The 18,134-nt window shown below is 40.9% G+C and overlaps 1 protein-coding gene across 9 annotated transcripts in view; it reads left to right on the top strand.

Moving 5' to 3' along the window:
* Positions 1–18,134, top strand: part of shroom3 (shroom family member 3) — a 453,508-nt gene that overhangs the window by 384,176 nt on the left and 51,198 nt on the right. Inside the window, exon 1 of one of the 9 annotated variants that reach the window (XM_072550728.1) lies at positions 16,470–16,489. The exons of 7 other annotated variants lie outside the window; for them this stretch is intronic. In XM_072550728.1, coding sequence (XP_072406829.1) covers positions 16,488–16,489 — 2 coding nt within the window. In that variant the 5' untranslated portion in view covers positions 16,470–16,487. Of the gene's footprint in view, positions 1–16,469; positions 16,490–17,734; positions 17,939–18,134 lie in introns of those variants that run through there. One more of the 9 variants, XM_072550811.1, reaches the window with a different exon arrangement.

Raw genomic sequence — 18,134 nt, forward strand, 5'->3', positions numbered from 1 at the left:
GCCTCTTGCTTTGAAATGAGTTCCTCATTTGATGTAACTGGGCAGAGGAGAGTCAGCTTCTGCTGAATGAAATGGAACATTAGTGAATGTGTTTTGTAGTGCTATTCCAACAAGAGCCTCCAAAAGATTGATTTGGGGTAATAATAGTAATGGTTCTGACTAGCCTTATTTCTATCAGTGTTCCTCACCCTGACCCCATTTCTGGAGTTCTGTACAGCATGGGAAGCATACTATTGTGGAAACATGAATGAACAAAAATAAATGCATGCAAGGTTGTGATATAAACTAATTTAATCACCTTCAGTGGTGGGATATATTCTTCCTTCATTTCGCTTTAAGCAGGGATATCCTGGAATTCATTGCCCTTGAACGGGAATTATAAAAAAAAGTTAAAGGCTTCCTTATTTCTCATAAAAATATGACCACTGTAATTAAGCAGAAATTCACAGAAATAGCTCTTTTACATTCAACCACAATTCCCTGCATCTAAATCAACAACAACTTCTATTTATGCAGTGCGTTTGACGTATTAAATGCCCCAAGGCACCTCACCTGGAACATTTATAAAACAAAGTACATAGCCAAGCTACATAAGAAAATATGCAGTCAGGTGACTAAATTTTTGGTCAAAGAACTCAATTTTAAGGAGCCTCTTAAAGGAAGGAAAGGGGTTCGAGAGGCAGAGGCATGAAGGGAGGGTATTGTAGAGCAACAGAAGGTACAACCTTGAATCATGAAATAATTAAAATCAGGAATACTCAAGACCAAACCAAAACCTCTGCAGGTATCTGAGTTGTGGGACTGGAAAAGAAGATAGAAATGTAGAGGGTTCTAGTCATGGAGAGATTTGAAAAGAAGTGTGAGGATTTTTAAATCCAAACATTGTTTGACCAGACCACTATACAAGTCTGAGAGGGTGGGGGTGTTGGGGGAATATGACTTGGTGTAAGTTAATACTTGGACAATGGGTGAACTCTGTTTTACAGGGGATAGTATGTAGGGCACCAGCCATAAATGGTTAAATTGTAAAGTCTAAATGGAGTAGGCATGAATGAGGGTTGTAGCAACAGTTACCAGCTGAGGCAAGAACAGAGTTGGGTGTTAATATACTGACAGAGATGGACGGTGTTCGAGATGGAATGAAATTGAGGTCAAAAGCTCCGCCCTAGGCCAAATGTGACTCCAAGGTTACAAACATCTTGACATAATCTCAGACTGTTGCCAAGGTGTGGGGTGGATTTTGGAACATTTTGATCCTTCAAAGCATAGAACTTTCTGGAAATCTCTGGTGGACTCCAGCTTTTAGTCTGATAGGAGTGCATCTGAATAGCCTCAAATTTGGCAGAGTTCCAACTTTGATCTGAGGATTCTGTATTAGCCTAGTAGACATCGAACCTGCACTTAACCTTCCAAGATCACCTGTGTATAAAGAACTGTTTGTAACTGGGTTAGATTGGCACTGTTAATTCCAGGGACTAGATTTTGCAGCTTCACTACTCGGTGTTTTTTGAAAGTGGGGGGCACAGGCCACCTCCTTCCTGCATATCACTATCCTGTTCCCTGTGATATGGTGGGGGAAATTGGGTAAGGTGTCTATTATTCAGGCTGTAACATTGTAGTCCCATTAGGACTTCCTGTCCACTGAGATGCAGAGGCCAAAGCTCAGCTTGTTTGGGGTCAGCCCTGTCGTGTTCGGAATGCAGGGGATGGTGCTGGTGGTTGATGGCGTAATCTATCGCACCAGCTGACCACTTCAGCTGGCGAAATTTGTCCAGAGGATGTGGCTTCATTCACTGGCACCACTCTGTGCCAAGTAACATGAATTAGATCAGACAGTGGCAGTCACTTAGCAGTATTTATGCTGAGAAATTCTCTCTCTGCAGATTTTAGAGCTGAAATCTCTAAACCTGGCCTTAAATCTGAGAAAAACAAAGTTCTTCCTTTGTTTTCTCCTGGAAGGACTAGCTGCTATTTATAGAATGAATGTGTTGATTTGAACATGTTTCCAAGACAAAGTAAAGCCACTGTTTGGCCAACACTGTTGTGCTTTTTTCTCACAGCTAATTCTGGTCCATAGGATGATGTATGAGCAGATCTCAAAGGCAGTGGCTTCAGTTTTACACAGTTCTTCTTAGCATTAAAAAAGTAATAAATAATTACTGTAATAAATAAAGGCAAGTTTAAAATAAAAGCAGTTCTGTTGGGGCAAGGGCTTGATGCCAAATGAGACTATTGAAACAGATGCACTTGAACTATTAAATGGTTAAGAAGTACAAGCATTGATTTCACACAACCTTTTCATTGCTGCATTCCATTTCAATTCCACACTAACCAGTATCTTTAGTTTTGTCACTTTAGCCCTTTAGCTAAGATTCAAAGTGCATTTTATTACCAAGCGGGAGGTCGAGGCATGTGAACTATGAAAGCTATGCCACAAACTTGCCTAGCTTCATGAATCCATTATCAAACCATCAATCCACATTTATTGATAAAAGTCCTTAATAGTTCTTTGTTTTGGCAAAATCTGAAGGGTGTTTAATAGCGTTTGGCAGTCTTATCTCGACTGTACCTGTATAAACAGATGTGCCTTCCAATATATGTAAGCTCTTAGCAGTCTGTTACAGCATAATATGCGGTTTGTGTAAGATTGTGATCCATTTTAAGTTTAACATGTTCTTAGATATGTAGTTGGTGCATATTATTATACACTTGTCAGGTTGAACATTACTAAATCAAAAGTGATGTAGTCACTTCACTGTGGCGTTAAAGATATTCCAGCAGGCAGTTTTTAAGAATTCCACTTGTCGGAACATGGGAATGGGAGTAGGCCGTTTAGCCCATTCTGCTGTCCAATTAGACCATGACTAATCTGAATCCTTGTTACTTGCCTTTTTGTCGTAATCACTTCATATTGTATCCTAACATTTAATTCTTTAATCTTTCAATTGACTCAATGTGGATTTCCTTAAGCCTTGCTGAGAAAACTAGTTGAGCTCAGTTTTAATATTATGCTTCCTTGTTCTGGGTTCTCTCACTAAAAGAAATAGTTTCTCTGTGTCTAGCCTGTTCAGTTATTTTTAAAAAAAGGACACAAAGTGTATGTCATTTATCTTCATAATTTAACCCTTCAAACCCAACACCGATCCAAGTAAATCTGTGAAGTACTGTCTTCGAGGTCAATATACCTTAGAGTCATAGAGACATACAGCACAGACCCTTCAGTCCAATGCCTCCATGTTAATTAGATATCCTAAATGAATCTAATCCCATTTGCCAGCTTTTGGTCCATATCCCTCTAAACCCTTCCTATTCATACACCCATCCAGATGCGTTTTAAATGTTGCAGTTGTACCAGCCTCCACCATTTCCACTGGCAGCTCATTCCATACACTTACCTCCCTCTGCATGAAAAAGTCACCTCTTAGGTTCCTTTTAAATCTTTCCTCTCTCCCCCTAAACCTATGCCCTTTAGTTTTGGACTCTCTCACCCTGGGAAAAGACCTTGTCTTTTTACCCTGTCCATGCTTCTCATGATTTTATAAACCTCCATCAGGGCACCCCTCAGGCACCAATGCTCCAGGCAAAACAGCCCCAGCCTGTTCAGCCTCTCACTATAGTTCAAATCCTCCAACCCTGGCAACATCTTTGTCAATCTTTTCTGACCCCTATCAAGTTTCACAACATCCTGGGAGGCCAGAATTGCACGCAGTATTCTAAAAGTGGCCTAACCAATGTCCTGTAGAGCCACAGTATGACCTCCCAAATCCTATACTCCATGTCCTGATGAATAAAGGCAAGTATACCTGAGACTCCACTTTCAAGGAACTATGAACCTCCCTCCAAGGTCTGTTTGTTCAGCAACACACCCCAGGGCCTTACCTCTTCCTGAAGCTTCTACCCAAAGTGCATGCAGTATCCTAACTGTGCAAAAAAAAAGCATACTTTGCTCATTTTATATTTTTACCCCTTTGAAATAAAGGTGATGCCATTAGCCTTTTTCATTACTTTGGGTATAGTTACACTTTTATGTTCAATAATTTGTTTACCTGGACATACAAATGGCTTTGCTTCTCCACAGCTCCTAGTTGCTCACTGTTCAAAAGATATATTGTTTTAAGTTCAATTCATTAATATGTACACTAAAAAGCTGAGGCCCCAGTACAGATCTCTTTGCAAGCTCTCCTTATTACATCCCGGCATTCAGAGAACTAACTCCTGCACTCCCTCCAACCTTGCAATCAATCATCAACCCATGTCATACTATTTATTAGCTTCAGTTTCTTGCATTTGTATTTTTGAAGATTTGCTCAAAAGAATCTCTTGCATGAGCTTATGAATTAGGAACAACATTTTTGCCGTTCAGCCCCTCAAACCTGCTCTGCCATTCAATAAATTCATGCTCATCTGTTTATATTTAGAATTCCAAATTCCCATTTACCCTCTCAAACATTCAGTTACCCCAATCCACCATCCTCTGAGGCAGAGCATCCAAAGTCATACAACACTGAGAGAGAGAAATTCTCATGACTGTCCTAAAAAGATGACTCTTAATGTTAAAACCATAATCTCTAACTCTGGACTCAGCTGCAATGCACACATTGTCAAGACCATTCAGGATCTGATACACTTCAGTCAAGTCACCCTTCACTCCTCTAAACCTCAGTGGAAACACATCCAGTCTGTCTAACTTTTCTCTCAAAAGATATTTCTCAGGTATGGAAACTCATTTTTGGCATTGATCTAATAAACATCCTCTGGTTTGCCTCCAAGGTATTTCTATCCTCTGATAAGGGACCAAAGCGGCACACTGCATTTGAGATCTGGTATCACCCTTTATATACAAATAAGCACAAAATCCTTATTTTTATGTTCAATTCCTCTCATAAAATCAATAACATCCCATTAGTCTTCGGTACGTTTTGTACCTAAACATTAACATTTTGTGACTCATGCACTAGCATGCCTAGATACCTCTGCACTTCCAAATTCTTTGTTGCTCTCCATTTAAGTAATACTCTCCTTTTTATTCTTACTGCTAAAATATGAAAATTTTATATTTTCACACATTAAATTCTACCTGCCAGATATTTTCCCATTTCCTCAATCTATCTATCCATCTGCCCTCTTCACAATATACTTTCCTCTCTCTTTTGTGTCATCTGCAATTTTCCTACTTTGCCTTCACTCCCCTCGCCTGACATTGATAGAAATTGTAAAACATTAAAGCCCCAGCACAGGGATATGCAGAACTCCACTTGTCACATCCTGCCAATCAGAAAAAGATCAGTTTTTGTAAAAATACTTTTTTTTTTCTCCAGCAGGTGTCCAATCTTCCATCTTGTAATGTGGTGCAGTGTACACCATGCAATCCTACTTTGTACAATAGGTGACCTAGTCAAACTCAAGTATTGTCTGTCTACAGGCTTCCCTTTATCCAGAGCTCATGCTAGTTCTTCAAATATTTCTCATAGTTTTGTCACAGATGATTTCCCTTTTACAAAACCTTGCTGACTCTTCCTGGTTCTGATGAGCCTTCGGAAAATCTTGATAGACAATTTTCATAGATGCTAGTCTATCCAGGATGGGAGTGACCTTCTTTTCAAAAGATTTGTATACATTAGTTAGACAAAATCCACCCTTCACAAATCTATGGTGACCTAATTTGATCAGCTGTTTAAGTGTTCAGTCTGTTTCTAATTATAGCTTATGCAGTGTGTTGCAGGTCCTCATTTGTTGACGTCCATTATAATAACCCTGAATACTCAGCCATTGTGTTGCTTTCAGATTGCATAATGGAGTAGTTACACTTCAGTTTTTTTTTGTTCATTTAAGGTGAATGGAAGCCTTGATTCTATTTGAATAGAAGCGAGAGGAGTCATGTGGGGGCAGGTGTTGCACCTCGTGGTTGTTACCGGGTGTGGTAAAGACGTTGGTCAGGAGTGTAGAGTTGACAAGTAGGTCATGGAGCACCTACCCCAACACTTCCCCCTCACCTCCATCAAGACCCTAAACAATCCTTCCATATCCAGCAGAGGTTCACCTGCACATCATCCAACCCGATCTATTGTATTCATTGCTCCCAATGTGGTCTTCTCTATATCAGGGAGACCAAACGCAGACTCAGGAGCTAGTTTGCAGAGCATCTGCACTCCTCAACCAATTTGACCTTCCAGTTGCCACCCATTTTAATAACCCCTTCCATTCCCCTGGCTGCATATCCATCCTTGGCTTTCTCCACTGTCAGAGTGACGAAGGGTTTCAGCTTGAAATATTGACTTTCCTGTTCCTCGGATGCTGTCTGATCTGCTGTGCTTTTCCAGCTCCACATCTATTGACTCTGACTTCCAGATCTGCAGTTCTTACTGTCTCCTAGTCCCATTTGCCTCCCTTTTGGCCTATATTACTCTAAGCCTTTCCTTTCTCATATCCCTATCCAAACCTCTTTTAAATGTTGTAACTGTACCTGCATCTACCACTTACTCTGGCAGTTCATTCCATATAAGCACCACACACTGTGTGGAAAAAGTTGTCCCTCAGGTCCCTATTAAATCTTACCCATCTCACTTTAAACCTATGCCCTCTAATTTTGGATTCCCTTCCCCTAGGGAAAAGACCTTTGCCATTAACCTTATCTATGCCTGTCCTCTATAAGGTCACTCCTCAACTCCAGGTGAAAGGTCCCAGCTTATCCAGCCTCTCATTGTAATTCAAACTGTCCAGTCCCAGCAGCATTCTTGTCAATCTTTTCTGTACCGTTTCCAATTTAATAATCCCCTTCGTATAGCAGGGCAATCAGAACTGTGCACAGTGCAGCAGAAGAGCCCTCACTAATGTCCTGTACAGCCACAACATGATGCCCCAACTCCTGTACTCAATGCACTGACCACCTTGTCTACCTGTGACTTCACTTTCAAGGAACTATTTACTGAACTCCTAAATCTCTTTGTTCAACAAAATTCCCTGGAACCCTACCATTAGCTGTGTAAGTTTTGCCCTGGTTTCTCTAAATGTATCTAAATTAAACTCCATCTGCCATTCTTCGACCCACTGGCACAGTTGAGCAAGATCCATTGAGCTCTTAGATAACCTCTTCACTGTCCACTATACTACCAATATTGGTGTCATCAGTAAAGTTACTAACCATGTGTCTTTTATTTTCATCCAAATCAATCATATAAATGACAAACAACAGAAGGCCCAGCCCCAAACTCTGTAGAACACCACTAGTCACAGGCTTCCAGTCCGGCAAAAATCCTCTGCCACCACCGTCTCTCTCCTACCATCAAGCCAATTTGGTATCCAGTTGGCTAGGCGTCCCTGGATCTCATGTGATCCAACTGTATTGGAATCTTTGAACTAATGGTCCCTGGCCCTGACCTGCCACAATTTTTTATGGTGGAAAGGACAAGGCTAATTTAATGGACAAGGCAATGTTAGTTCTCTTACTTGAGAAATTATGTAATTGTATTGGAGACAGTTCAGAGAAGATGTACCAGGTTAGTTCCAGATGTGAAAGGCTTCTTTTATGAAGAGAGATTGGGCAGGCTAGGCTATACTCTGACACTTTAGAAAGATGACAGCAGATCTGAATAAAGTATATAAGATGCGAATGGGCATTGACAAAGTGGATAGAAATAAAGTGGAGCATTCCCTTTTTGGTGCAATCTAGAAAAAGAGACAATACATTTAGGTTAAGGAGTGACAGAATTAATTATTTGTTTTTAATCTATCAAAAGGTGGTAGACCTTTGGATACTGAACAAATTTTGATGGCAGGGTGGCATAGTGGCTCAGTGGTTAGCAGTGCTGGCATACAGTGCTAGGGACGCGGGTTCAATTCTAGCCTCGGGTGCCTGTCTGTGTGGAGTTTGCACATTCTCCCCGTGTCTGCGTGGGTTTTCTCCGGGTGCTCCGGTTTCCTCCCACAATCCAAAGATGTGCAGGTTAGGTGAATTGGCCATGCTAGATTGCCCCAAGTGTTCCGTGATATTTAAGCTGTTCAAAATTTGTGAGAAGATTTGTAGCTCGGGTTCTCGTTGTTGTGGTTCTGTTCTATTTAAGGTAGGTACATCAGGGGTAAATAGGGTAGGGGAATATGTCTGGGTGGGTTTTTCTTCGGAGGGTCAGTGCAGACTTGTTGGGCCGAAGGGCCTGTTTCCACACTGTAGGGTTTCTATTCTATTCTAAATTTAAGGAGAAGTTAGATTTTTAATTAGGATTGGATTAAAGAGTTATGGTGATCAGGTGGGAGAGTGGAGTTGAGACCGAGATTAAATCAGCCACGATTAGATTTAGATTAGATTAGATTCCTTACAGTGCAGAAACAGGCCCTTCCACACCGACCCTCCGAAGAGTAACCCACCCAGGCCCATTTCCCTCTGACTAATGCATCCAACACTATGGGCAATTTAGCATGGCCAGTTCACCTAATCTGCACATCTTTGGACTGTGGGAGGAAACCGGAGCACCTGGAGGAAACCCATGCAGACATGGGGAGAACGTGCAAACTCCACACAGTCAGTGGCCCAAGGCTGGAATTGAACCTGGAACCCTGGTGCTGTGAGGCAGCAGTACTAACATCTGAGCCGCCGTGCCACCCCAATTGACGGAGCAGACTTAAAAAGCTGAATTGCAATCCCCTTCTCATTCTAATGTCCTTCGCCCATCCACCTGCCATTGCCCCAATTGTAACCCTGTAGTGGGCAATTATGGAAATCCTGTCTGCATCTAATTAACACCATCCGAGAGACCAGTTCTACCATGAGAGCCTGTCACTATGGGGATTGCCCCTTTGAGACAGAAGGTCTTGGATTTCAGGACCTGATTATAAAATATGGGCTGATACTCCCTTGTGGGAAATGGTGAATTTAGGTGAGACACTTTTTAAGCTGAGGCCTTCCGTCTGGCTGCACAAGTGGATGATGCAGTATAATGAGAACCGATATGATAATGAGATGGTAATGCAAACTAGGTTGTAACCGTGACATCAGTAATGTGGAAGAAACTGTGAAGAAAGGATGGAATAATCTGGATTAGTGAGAGATGTACCTACAAAGAACAGTATTGGGTGTAGTACTGTAAATAAGAGTTTGCAGAGTGTACTAGAGTCAGACGACCTATACCATCACCATACAATTTATTTGATCATGGATCGCAATTCAGTTTAGTAAACTTATTATGTGCATGTTGGTCACTGTGTTTGCCCACGTGATGGTGATTGTACTCCAGAAGTAATGAATAAATTGTGAAGTACGTGGTTGTAAAAAGTGACAGATAAGTTTGCATTCTTTCTCTTTTTTAAGTAGTTCTTCGTTTATATAGCCATTGTGTGCCTTGTTCACTCCCAAATTCATTATAACATAGGTTATATGCACTGAAATACTGTTGATGCTGGAAATCTGAAACAAGCACAGAAAATGCTGGAGAAACTCAGCAGGTGTGACAGCATCTTTGCCCAATGAAACAATTAATATTTCAAGTCTGACTGAAATTCTGCAGAATCATACTGGGCAAAGAAATGGCATTTGGAGTACAATATGGGAAAGTGTGAGCTTGGTAGGAAGAATAGATGCATGGACTATTTTCTAAATGGGGAGTAAATTCACAAGTCTGAAGTGCAAAGAGTTTAGGAGTTCTAGTCCAAGATTCTGTCAAGGTAAATTTGCAGGTTGAGTCAGTAGTTAGGAAGGCAAATGAAGTGATGGCATTTATTTAGAGAGGAATATAAAAGCAGGGATGTACTTGTAAGGCTCTGGTCAGACTACATTTGGATTATTGTATGCGGTTTTGGGCCCCAAATCTCAGAAAGGATGTACCAGCCCTGGAGCGTGTTCAGAGGAAGTTCACAAGAATGGTCCCAGGAATGAAAAGCTTAACATATGAGGAATGTTTGAGGCCTCTGGGTTTATACTCGGTGGAGTTTAGAAGGATGAGGGTGGATCTAATTGAAACATCCAGAATACTGAATGGCCTAGACCGAGTAGATGTTGGGAAGTTGTTTCCATTGGTAGGAGACCAGAACCCAAGGGCATAGCCTTAGAGTAAAGGGAAGATATTTTAGAATGGAGAGAAGGAAAAACTTCTTCAGCCAGAGAGTGGTGAATCTATGGAATTCATTGCCACAGAAGGCTGTGGGGACAGTTCATTTAAGACTGAGATAAATAGGTTCTTGAGTATCAAGGGTTACAGGGAGAAGGCAGGACAATGGGGTTGAGAAACTTATCAGCCATGATTGAATGGTGGAACAGATTCCCATGAGCTGAATGGCCTAATTTCTGCTCCTGTGTCGTATGGATTCAGAACATTAACTCTGTTTCTGTCTCCACGCGTGCTGCCAGACCTACTGAGTTTCTCCAGCATTCTCTGGGTTTGTTTCAGAGTCTACATAGCTCTGATCATGTTTTTTTCATTGATGCCTCAGTACAAATGATTACAGTGTTGGTCAACAGTCATCTAGAGAAAGGTGTTTTGCTTGTGATAGACTAAATGACAACACCCATGTTAAGTGTAGTCTACAGGTGAATTTCAGGAAGTGAAGTAAAGGAAATGCATATATGCATTGGGGTCAATACCAATTATATGGGCACGGGTCTTGGCAATGGTAGTACCATAAAAGGTCAAGAGGACAGTGGTCTTGGGTCTAGTCTCAAAGAAATGATCATTTCTTGGCATTGATGTTGTGTGGCTCTTGATGTTGTCCTAGTGGAAAGCCACTTTGATATTGAAACTAGTTGTTCCTCCCACTCTACAGTCCACGTGTCCAGGGCTGAAAATGTTCTGTAATGAGATCTGCAGCTGTGGTTATTGTAACACTCGAAAAGAGTTTTTGAGTTTTGGTATGTGTGTGTGTCTCTCTCTCTCTGTCTGTCTCTCTGTCTCTCTCTCTCTCTCACACTCACAGATGACCTTTTCCATAACCATACCATTTGGAAGGAAGTAAATTTATTGTGCTAGATTTTTCCGGTTTTCTATGGATAGTTTTTTTTGTTATCAGTTGGATTCTGTTGTCATGGCATCATGGAACAACTAGCTCGTGAAGGACTACAGTATTTGGCCTCTGATCACACCTGATCCTGTTACATCCACTACATTCAGGAGCTTGATGGTTATCCACAGCTTTTGCCTGATCCTTATATGCCTTGTAAAAACAGAGTTAGCTCTGACACAAATGTCAATAGCTGTGTTAACTAGATATCAGAATTTTCCTGTGAATGACATTCCCTGATGAGCTAACAAAGAATTTGAAACTGGGAAGCTTTTCTCCAGGAAGCAGAAGTAATTTTACCTTTTCTTGTATAATGGACTGGCTGAAACCTTAGTTCAGCAAAACTTTAATAATCACCTTGGTGTTTTCTTCCTCATTGTACATAATCAATAAGGCACTGGCCAATGCATATATTTTAGATTCATTCTGATTCCATTCTTTTGATCTGACTGCAGCATTATTGCAATTACGTTATCCCAGTTGAACAATATTTTGCATGCCAAGTATTTGTGTAAAATGGATGTTTGTTCCACTGCAGAGTATAGTAGTTTTTAAAATTGCAATCAACAAGACAGTAGCTGAGATGTCTCATGCAGTATTTTTAAGGTTGACTGGACTTCTAGAGAGAGATTTCTACTGCAAAGCTGCATTCTTTCGATTTCCCTTCTAACTCCTCACTGCATTACTTCATCATGATGCTTTCTCACTCCCAGAACAGGACATACCAGCAGCATCTCAAGTCAGTTTAGCTGCATGTACAAAATCATTACTTTGCAGCACAAATTCAGGCCATCTAATTTTGTATATAAGGAGGAACTAAGTAAAAGTTCACTAATTAAGAAAAAAATTGCCAATTGTTTATTTTTTTTAATCCCTGCAAATATCATGTTCTGGTTATAATTTAAAGCCGATAAGTGATCAAAGATCAGAAAGCCTCAGGTTGCATTTATATTGTCCTACAGAGAGCGCGAGATAGTGAGATTTCTCCACTTCCTTCTCACTTCTGTTGTACACAATAATACGGTTTTCGAAGGAATGTTTTACAGCAAAAACGCAAGCAGGCTTTTGTCTTGTTTTAAATCAGAAGAAAAGACCCTGTATTGCCTGATCCTTATATGCCTTGTAAAAACAACACCCTGTATTGTAAACTCACACTCGTGAAACTTACGCTCTCATGTGCACGTGCATTCAAGCCAAAATGGTATCTGGAGACAAAGCATAGATTTGTGCCATTAGCAGTCGTGCAAGAAGTAAATCATATGAATAAATTTCAGTTCCTTTTAAGACACATGCAGTGCAAGCTGGATGGATTGCTTCTCATCATTCTTGGATAAAGGAAGTTGGAAGCATCTGACTCTCCAGACAGAATTGTGGCCAGGTTTCGCTAAAGGCAAATCTGTTTTTGCTAAAGCTGTATCAATGCTATTTCTCTCTGTGTTATATAATAGAATTGATCGTAGGATTGTTACAGCATGGAGGAATGCTCTTCAACCCATTTTGTCCATGCTGTTTCTTCTCAGGACCAATCCATGACCTGCCATCCCCTTACACACTCCCCAAATTCCCTTCAGATATTTAGAATATTTACACAATACAGAAGAAGTGCAGCACAGGAGACTGCTCTTCCCATTGTATCTGAACCTGCCAAACAGCAAGCCAACTAGCATCATCCCATTTTCGGGCACTTAGTCCATATTCCTCAAGGTTATGGCACTTCACTAAGATACGTTTTTTAGATGAGGGATTTTGACTCTTAGGCAGTGAGTTTCAGAGCTACCCTGTGGATGAAGCAATTCCCTCATGTCTCATTTAATCATTCCATCAATCACTTTAAATAAAGGTCCTTGAATCATTGATCCCTCTAATAAGATGTTTGGGCACTTCATATCCACTATATCCAGGGTCCTCACAGCCTGTCTGCTTCATTCACATCTTTCCTCCATAGCTATGTTTTTCAGGTCCTTTTAAATCTCCACTGCACCCTTCCTAATAATGAGGTGATTAGAGCCAGAGTGTGCAGGCAGCATCTGAGCTGCAGGAAAATCTATGTTTCGGGCAAAAGCCCTTCATCAAGAACTGATGACTTTGATCTCCAGTATCTGCATGTACTCACTTTCGCCGTACCTAATTTCTGGCCGACCTAAAGGTTTCATAGCTCCAGTCTAACCTTCCTATTCTTAGATTCTGTGCCTCGGCTTTTGGAAGAGTATTTCATAGTCTTTCTAAATCACCTTATTGACCTGGTCTACTCCTTCAGAGATCTGTGGATTTTTACTCCAAACACACTCACTTCTCTTCCATTGCATTTCTCAGTTCCTTTTGTGAATTTTCTACCTTGTTTGATTTCCTGAAATACCTTGCACTCGACTTGGTTGAATTCCATATGCCACGTTTCTGCTTGTCTGAGCAATCGTTCATACCTACCTGAAGTCTACAGCTTCCCTCTTCATGACCAACCACATAGCCAATGTTTGTGTTACTACTTGATACTTCCTACTTTGACAGGTTGATCAGATAGGGTCCTTCTCTCCGTTCAGGTCAGCAGGGAAATGCTTTCTCTACACCACAGATGCTTCAACACTTCATTCCATGTTCTGGGCTCTCAGCCAATGCATATTGAGATTAAATGCAATCATGTATACTGAGGCTAAAGAAAAGTTTGCTCGATTGACAGCTCTCATTCTGCACTATTGTGTCAATTCCACAGTGTTTATTCACACAAGATAAAGCGGTTTCAAGTATTTGTAGTTTCTGTTATTGATACTTTAAAAGGCCTGGATGATTGACACTTTTATCGGGCCGCCATAAAAGCACTCTTCATAAATGATGACTTTTTAATCTACAGGGTAATAAGAATTACTTAATACAGAGCATGGAAGTGCCAAAACTTGGTGTGAAGGACGTGGAGGGGCCTTGGGAGTATGTGAAGGGTGTAATTTGGTACCTAGAATGGAGAATGTGAGTTGGATGAGAGCCAGAAGGCCTTATACAGCTGAGTCGAGTGTGGTGCTGGAAAAGCACAGCAGGTCAGTCAGCATCCGAGGAGCAGGAAAATTGGCGTTTCGGGCAAAAGCCCTTCATCAGAAATGAGGCTGGGAGCCACCAGGGTGGACAGATAAATGGGAGGGGGTGGGGCTGTCAAGTTTCAAAACACAGGCAGGTTTTCAGAACGGCCATCTTGGCAGCTGCCTCTGAATTATGTCCGAGGGGGTGGCAGGCCTGACTGGTTACTCCCCTCCCCCGAGCAAAACTCTCAACTTTGCAGGCTCTTTATCCCAAGGTAGGCCACTATTTCCCAATCCCCCGTTACACATAAAAATCCAGAGAGTTGTCTCTCTATTCAGAAACTACAGCAGAAATCACTTGACTTTCCACTAACTATTTTGATGGGGCAGACATTGATTGCACCTTGTTTCTTCCATTTTAAAAATGTACAGATTCCACTGCCCAATCTTCACACCAAAACGTGACTGTCACAACTACCACTTTATACAAACGAGCTTTCAGTGCAAAGTGATGGTCTACTTAATGCAAAACCCTGTTCAGGGGTATATAGCATTGGTTTGAATTCTCCAGTGCGGCATATAAATTTAATTACCCAAGATACGATCAGTTTTTCAAGTGAGTGTTTGTTCAAGTGACTGTCAGTTAATTGCTGGTGAACATCTCAAAAGTTGAGATTCGAAAGAGCAAGAAGCTCCATTTAAGTCAGACATAAAGGTCAAAGTCATGAATCATCTTGAACATGGACTCAAATGTGGATCATCAATCAGCTAAAATGATCCACTGTTTGTCTTTTATTGTGTTTGTTGTTAGGATTGTGCAGTCAGTTTGTTTTCTGGACCATTAATTATTGTATCAGGTCATTAATTAGGACTATTTTCTGAGAACTTTCTTTGCCAGGTTAGGATTACTCAGTAATCACAAGTTGCCTGTATACTTGTGCATAGACATTATAAGATCGTCAGTGGTTGCCAGGGGTTTACCCATCTTGAATGTTAGAGTTGCTGCACATTTTATCACCAGCAACCATGAAAATTATCCAGTCGGGAAAGAGGCACTTTCATCAAATGAAGGTCATAGGTTTCTGAAGGAATGCAACAAATGATTTTTGATAAATATGTCAAGTTGTTTGACATATCCCCATATATTGCAAGACGTTATTTATATTTTGCATCTTTTGCTTTTATTTTGCTCAGGGGTGTCACTGTGATATTTGCAGCATAGATGATGACTTTGGGTCCTCAGACAGGCTTGCCCATGGTCACTGAACTTGGTATGACCAAATAAAAAATGAATAGCCTCCTTTGGAAGTAACTGAATATCACAAGCAGAAACAAAACATGGGAGAGGAATCTTTCGGGTGCATCATTGTAAGTACCTAGTTTCCCTTAAGTGAGCTGCCTTCTAGAACTGCTGCATCCATATGCGGTAGGCAGTCCTAAGGGAGGGAATTCCTGGATTTTGACCCAGCAACAGTGTAGGGATGGTGATATATTTCCAAGTCAGCATGGTGAGTGGCTTGGAGGGGCAATTGAAGGTGGTGGTGTTCCCATGTATCTGCTGCCCTTGTACTTCAATGGAATTGGTTGTGAGTTTGGAAGGTGCTGTCTGAGGATCGTTGGTGAATTTCTGCAGTGCATCTTGTAAACAGTGCACACTGCTGCTACAGAGCATTGGTGATGGAGGGAGTAGATGCTTGTGAGAGTGGTGCCAATCAAGCGGGCTGCTTTGACCTGGATGGTGTCAGGATTCTTTAGTGTTTTTGGAGCTGCACCAATCCAGGCAAGTGGGGAGTATTCCATCACATTCCTGACTTATGCCTTGTAGGTGGTGGTCATGAGTTATTTGCCACAGTATCCCTAGGCTTTGACCTGCTCTTTTCGCTGTTGTGTTTATGTGGTTAGTTAGTTTTTGGTCATTGGTAACCTCCAGAACATTGATAGTGGGGGATTTGGTGATAGTAACGCCATTTACTGTCAAGGGGCAGTAATGAGATGATCATTGCCTGACATTGTGTGGCACAGATGTTACTTGCCACTTGCCAGCTCAAGCCTGGAAATTGTCCAGATCTTGTTGCATTTGAGCATGAATTGCTTCAGTATCTGGTGAGTCATGAATGGTGCTGAGCATTGTGCAGTCATAGGTGAACATCCCCATTTCAGTTTACATTGGGGTAAGGAATTTATGGAGCAGCTGAAGATGGTTGGGCCGAGAATATTGCCCAACTCGTGCAGAGATGTCCTGGAGCTGAGATGACTGACCTCCCAAATATATAGTAAGGTGGTTGTGCCAGATGCAAGGTATTACTCCAACCAGCAGAGAGTTTCCCCCAGTTCCCATTGACTCCAGTTTTGCTAGGGCTCCTCGACGCCATACTGATCAGTTTTCGTCATGTTGTTTACAAAGAGACAAAATATGGGCAAACACCGGTAAAAACACATCCAGCACGGGCACGTCAAATCCAGCCCAATGTGAATGTCAGAAGAAAAGCATGGAATTAAATGTGAGTGACTTCCTACATTTAACCTCAGTAATAACTTGTTTAATGAAATATATTGATTTAATGCTTAACTGGAAAAGGTTAATGTTCAGTGACTCCCCTCAGTTGACTATTTATGGTCATTAAAGCAGGTGGCGATGATCTTGATGGTATAACCTCACCCATTCTCAATGCAAACTGTAGAGGTGTGGCAAGGAAGAAAGCCTGAACATAATTCTGTTTAAAGCAGAGAAATGTATCTCCAACTGTCTATAACTGAATGCTGAAAAAAAGTCTTGCTAATCAATTCATTTTGCCATTAATGAACTCTGACTCAGTCTCTTACTTCAAAGCAGTGACATAATGTCAAATATTAACTTACTGTTTTGCTTTGCAAACTAGTCCCCAAGTGATTTATTGTTATTATAGCCTTTGGAAACATTTACCTCACGGGAGTGTTAACTTTTAATGATGTAATTTAATTGTATCAAAGCAACTGACTAAATATAAGGAAATGCATTGTCAGTCAGTTTTTCGAAAATAGTATCAGTATTTTGACATCGTACAATAATGCAGAAAATGGGTGGTACTGAATTAACAGAACACTTTGCAACTCTCCAGATTTTACTTTCTATTAAAGTAGATGAAAATAACAAATCTAAAATTTCCCCTGTGCCTTCACAACAAATAAGCTATCAAACGTGATGCTGAAAAGATTGAAAGCTGATCTGTCTAAAGATAATTTGACCCTGGTTGAAGTGCTGTGACACTTGTTACAGTACACATGTACCCTTTTTATTCCTTTTCTTTCCTAAAATACTTGTTTTAGCTTGTCTTTAATGTGTCACATTCTTATTGTGATTGAATACGCCCAGACGCAGAATTAATCTCTGTGTGATCTTTTCACCCTACTCCCTAGACAGATTAACACTGCTATGACATGTTGAATCCCAAAAGCCATTAGATAGCACAAAGCAGTATGAACTGTATCTATTTTTTCAGGACTGTTTACACAGACTGCTCTTCTAGCTTGTTCATCAGACATCATTCAGCGTCTTCAACCTGTACTTAAAATTGCAGTTACAGCCTGTTTCCTAATAAAGTTCTGCAGTAAGTTCAGATTTTAGGTTATTTCTTGAAGAGAAGAGTTACTGTACTTGCCCAATTTTGCACTCTCTTTTTGCTTACAGACAAGAGCATTTCAAAACTGGTACTGCAACTGAATAGGTGAATTCGGTCACCACAGCTATCATTGTCACATGCTCAGTGATGTTTCACCGATGGTTAACCTGACATCATCGAAATCATGTAAATCTGCAACCACATCCTTCAGGACCAATCACATGGTCCCAAACAAGAGAGTTTTGAAAGAGGCATTGGCCAGTGATAGGTTACAAGGATTTTAAAGGAAAGGAAAGAATATTGGAGAAGCTTGAGCTCCTTCAAGGAGGAAGATGCACTAGTGGTACCAAGGTGAGATTTGTTGGTAAATGTTGCAAAATTCTTTACTGTAGAGTGCTAACAAAGTTAGGTCATTCAGAATATTCAAGGCTGAGATAGTCAGATTTTTCATCAGTAAGGCAATTCCCCCAAGGGGAGTGGGGAAAAGGCAAGTGTGGAGTTGAGGTATGTCAGATTCGCTATGATCTCATTGATGGAAATGACATGA

The sequence above is a fragment of the Chiloscyllium punctatum genome, chromosome 1, assembly GCF_047496795.1.
Source record: "Chiloscyllium punctatum isolate Juve2018m chromosome 1, sChiPun1.3, whole genome shotgun sequence".
NCBI classification, from domain to species: domain Eukaryota; kingdom Metazoa; phylum Chordata; class Chondrichthyes; order Orectolobiformes; family Hemiscylliidae; genus Chiloscyllium; species Chiloscyllium punctatum.